A 4,986-nucleotide genomic window follows, 5' to 3' on the forward strand; every position below is an offset into this window, starting at 1 on the left:
CATCAGAGGAGACGTCGGCGTCTTTTATCGAGGCTTTCCAGAGACAAGTCCCTACTTGGGAGCGGCTACGTATGCTGTGTTTTTGGGAAATTGTAGTCGCTGARTTTACTATTTTATACTACTTCTGTGATATTACTACTACTTCTACTTCCTGTTATCTTCTTCATCATCGTCTTTTTCACCAGTAGAAACAGACGGTTGTTGATCACGTGACTCTCCTGATGTGAAAAAACTGTTTCCATTGCTGTTTTGTGAAAAACACCAATTTCGATACGACTGAAAAACCACCTCATCCTAGAGCAAAAACATTTTGTCGAAAAACGTATTTTTTTCGAAATTGACGTGTTTCCATTGAGCAAATTTATTTTCTAAATTCTAATTTGCACATTTTCATGATCAATGGAAACACAGCTGCTCTGATGTTTGGTTGGACCTTTAGCTGTTTGGATAAACTTCTGCATTGTCACCAGATTTATTTCCATCCGGTGTTGCTTTGATTTTACACCAAGATCTTTGATGATGGTAGAGTCTGACCTTCTCCAGCACATTTCAAAGATTCTCAGTGGACTCYGTGGAGCCAGTCCATGTGTGAAAATGATGTCTCATGCTTCCTGAACCMCTCTTTCACAATAAGAGCCCGATTAATCCCGGCATTGTCATCTTGTAATGTGTCCGTGCCATCAGAGAAGAAACAATCCACTGATGAAATAACCTGCTCCTTCAGTATATTCAGGCAGTCAGCTGAGCTGATTCTGTGAGCACAGACTGCTGCTGAACCTAGACCTGACCACCTGCAGCATCCCACATCATAGTTCTTATAGATCCAGGTAGGTTTTCTTTCTCCGCAGACAGAACATGACTCCAGTTCAGAACTCACTTTTGAAAGCAGTGAGCGGCGGTCAGGACCCACTGGTTGCTGATCAGAGACCCCCCACAGAGAGAAAAGCTAGTACTGCTCCCGCTGACTGGGATCTGCAGGTAGGCCTGCCAGGGCCAGGCCCCCGGAGTCGCAGTCTGACCTCCAACAATCCTGCTTTCCTCCTTGGTGTTGAGCGAAGCCAGGCCACAATCTGCAGGAACATGATCACATATATGAATTAATTAATTAATTAGTGAATTAATGATACTTCTAATCCCATAAAGATAAATTACAGTTCAAACAGAGGTTGCTTTAATGGCATATTTTCCATATTTGACCTTTTTTTTCACACAATGACGGGAAAATCTGAAGGCCGTCTGTCATTTTGACAGATTGTAATTAACACCTCTGACCACTTAAAGCCTGGTTTTTACTTCGAGTTGCACGACTTTTCCCCCGATGAGTGACAAAAAATAGTGCAACTTCCGTCTGCTGTCCCTCTGCTGTCCCCCGGTGACAGCCGTCTTGTGCATGGCCTCCAGTCAGGACTGTGCAGACGGGACTCTGTGGCTCTCAGTGTGTGACAGGTCCAGACTGGGGGTGTGTTTGTTCATGAGGAGCACTGCAGCGTCTGGGCTGCTTTGCTGCATCTGACACAGGGGGTCTTGAGTCTGTACAGGGTACAATTAAATCTCAAGACTATCAAGGACTCTAGAGAGGAACRTGCTGCCCAGTGTCAGAAAGCTTGGTCTCAGCAGCTCATCAACAGGATAATGAACCAAAACAGCTAAAAACACCAAGAACGGCTCAGAGGAAACATTTATATCTGAAGTGGTCTCTGTGATCCTGACMYGAGTCCTGGAGCTGAAACRTCAAACCTGAGACAACTGGAGCCGTTTGTTCACGAGGAGTGGAACAAACACTGCAGAGCTGCAGACGTCTGACTGAGTTACAGGAATCACTKGATTGACTGATCGTACAACAAAATATTAAATTAAAGGTCCCATCGTTTCTGTCCAGGTCCGTTTCAGGAGTTTTGTTTTTATTCTGTTTAAATGTCTGAAAAGTAATGTCTGACTTTCATTTGTTCATTTTTATATAAGTTTAATTTATTATTACTTTTGTTTGATTCTAGTTGTTTCTGTGATCATTGTGGGCTTTTCTTTCATTAAACGAGGGGTACCAACAGTTTTGTCCACATGAGCATATGTCTAAAACTGTTTAAATGTAAAATCATTTTATAAATAGTTTTACAGTTTGTAAACGATGCAAAATAAGAGAAATTCAGTAACAGCTCAAGAAAGCATCACAAGGAAARGGAGAGATGAAAACCCAGATTAGGACAAAAACAAACTCTGAGGTGAATAATAGAGGTGCAACGACACATGTACCTGTATCAAACAGTGCTTTAGGTTCAAAATGTATGGAACAATACAGATTTTTAACATTTATTTTATCAGTTTGTCTTCTGAAGATGCTCTGTGTTGAAGGATCAGTGGATCTGTGTTCGACTACTCCACCTAGKCTGYATTTTTGAGCTCAGATCCACTGAGAAACTTGATGTTTCAGCAACATTTAATTTAAAAACTGTACTTTAGAGGTTAAACAAATGTTCATAATTAATTTAAATAAATTACAAGTTAAAAAGGGCATAAACTTTTTTCTCTTTTTTTGAAGATATCGAATTGTGAGACTAAAGTATCAAACCGAATCGTAAATTTTCTGTGTCGTTGCAGCCCTAAATAAATTTTAAAAAGTTTAAAAATGAGGAAACAAACTTTAGAAAAACAACAGGTTCGGGATATTTTCATGTTAACAGATGGAGCAGCAGGATGATCGACAGGTGAAGCTGAAAACTAACTAAAAAAAAACAAGTTATTAAAACACGAGATCAGAGAGTTCATAAACTGAAAACAAAACTTCTTCTTTAATGAGTTCATTTATTTTACGTCTAAAATCTTTAAAAGTTTTTGCACCATTAGTAATCAGGTGTGGTGTTTTTTCCACTAGATGTTTATCATAAAGTCTAAAAAGGTCACAAACTTCTGTCTGGTGATTTTCAAACGTCCCCTCGGAGCTCAGACGTCACACACAAAAACTATTTTTGGAGAGTTTTAAGGTTTTTCTCTTTAAAACTGTAAATAAAGAGTTTTATCAGCTCCCCAACATGAAAAAATAATAATTAAGCAGAAGTTACTGCTCACAGTTCCAAACCAGTTTGGGTCATTTTCCCACAGCTGAAGGTGGAGTGAGTTGAGCTCCTTTAAGGAATTTGACATATTTCCACTCTCCTTCACTGTTTTTATCAGCCTACAGTTTGTGACTTTCATCTTTTCTCACACATTTATTGAAAAATAAATTAGTGTTTAAACCATGGTTAAAGACATAAAACATCTAAAACATCTGTGTTTGTCTGGATTTCTCCTCTTTTGGCTCCTGACTGAACAGTGATGTTTTAAACACTAACATCTGTTTTTAAGGAGACAAAAACTCGACAAATCTCAAACTCACCTGCAGTTTCAGCTTCACTTCCTGTGGGGAAACAAAAAAACAGAAGGTCAGACAAATTCATCACCAAAGCATCTTGGAGCAGAACCGACCGGTTTCCTCTCTCGAGTATTTCGGACCTGACGTGTCTGCAGGCGAGGCCTCAGGCTCAGAACTTAATGACATCAGAGGAAAACAAAAAACMAAAGGGGAAATCGTCTCCATTGTTCTTTTGATTCCAAGAAAACAATCAAAGCTTCTGCTGCCTGTTTCTGTTCAAACGTCACCTTTAATAAAAAACAGTCACCTGATGCTTTGATCTGAATCATCTGGATTTTTATAAATCAGATTAAACATTGATTGATCCAAATACCATTCATTTAAATTTATTTAACTAAGGTTGAATTTAATAAGTTAATGATTTATTAAACTGAAGTAAACAGGGACATCATTTATAATCTGTTTGGTTTAAATCTTTGTGGTAATTTTGACCATTTTTAAAATATTTTTATATAATTCTAGGACCATATATATTCATCCTGTGAGCCCTTTAAAGGCCCTTGACCCGTGCTTTTCACAGCTCAGGGTGAAACTGAACAGCTTCAGGTGAAACTGGTTGCACCTGTTCTCAGAAAAGTATTTCTGCTTTTTTTCAAGAAGGCGTGAGTGTTTGTGGAGTTTTCTCTGATGGCATCAGGGTGTTGTCCACAACGAATCCTCTTTAAAACAAGGAAACAAAGAAGCTGCTTCATGTTAGGATGTTTAGATTCACAAACAAACACCTGAGGGTTTAATTAGCTCATTTGACACAATCAAAAAACTCAATTATATCTGTTGAAATGGACAAAAAGACTGATTATAACACAATCTTTTATTGTTTTGTTTATTTTATAAACACCTGATTGTGTATTTTTTTGTTACAGCACAAACATCAGGACAATATTTGACTAAAAACAGCTAAAGTTATCTTTTAAAACTCAACTTATTAAAATAATAAACACTTCTACTGCTTCTGTTCTCCTTGTTTTAGCTTTAAGCTGCTGTTCTGATGCTTTGAGCTTTTAGCTTCTCCTTAGATTTAAGCTGCTATTTTAAACCTCAGGTTAAACTTTTACTTTTCAGTAAAGTATAGATACCAATAACGCTGCATGTTTGAGCATTTAGCTATAGTTTAGCTGATGTCTGCATTTAGTTATTGTACAGTAAATAATATAAAACACCAACAATGCTGCTTGTTTCAGCTTTTAACTTCTTTTCTTTTAATTTAGCGTTTGGTTTTGCTGTTTTGTTTTGTTTTTAGCCACTGTTTTCCTATCGTTTGTTGTTTAGCTGGTGTTCTGCTCATTTTAGCTTGTCTTCTGTTTGTTCGACCATCTGTTCAGAATATTTCGGCTCATGTTCTGCTCCCAGAACACAGTTTATAATCAGCATTTTACACGCTTCAGATAGGTTCAATTGTCCCTTTAAGCTTTGGCACAGACCCATAGACTTGATACAGCTCACTGGAGTGAGCCCCGCCCATCACAGGTAGAGTCTGTGACGTCATGGAGGAGCAACAAACAGGACAACAGCTCACAGCAAACATAGAAACTAATAGATAAACAGCAGCTGAACTGGATCTGTTTCACACATTATCTGTC

At 38.2% G+C, this 4,986-nt stretch overlaps 1 protein-coding gene across 1 annotated transcript in view; it reads right to left on the bottom strand.

Annotated features, from left to right (window-relative positions):
* LOC106536739 (cationic trypsin) overlaps positions 1–4,986 on the bottom strand; it is a gene marked incomplete in the record, with an annotated part of 18,138 nt that overhangs the window by 10,631 nt on the left and 2,521 nt on the right. The window contains 2 exon segments of the mRNA XM_014034060.1: positions 878–1,070; positions 3,371–3,391. Of these exon segments, the coding sequence (XP_013889514.1) occupies positions 878–1,070; positions 3,371–3,391 (214 nt within the window).

The sequence above is a fragment of the Austrofundulus limnaeus genome, unplaced genomic scaffold (assembly GCF_001266775.1).
Source record: "Austrofundulus limnaeus strain Quisiro unplaced genomic scaffold, Austrofundulus_limnaeus-1.0 Scaffold1952, whole genome shotgun sequence".
Taxonomy (NCBI): Eukaryota; Metazoa; Chordata; class Actinopteri; order Cyprinodontiformes; family Rivulidae; genus Austrofundulus; species Austrofundulus limnaeus.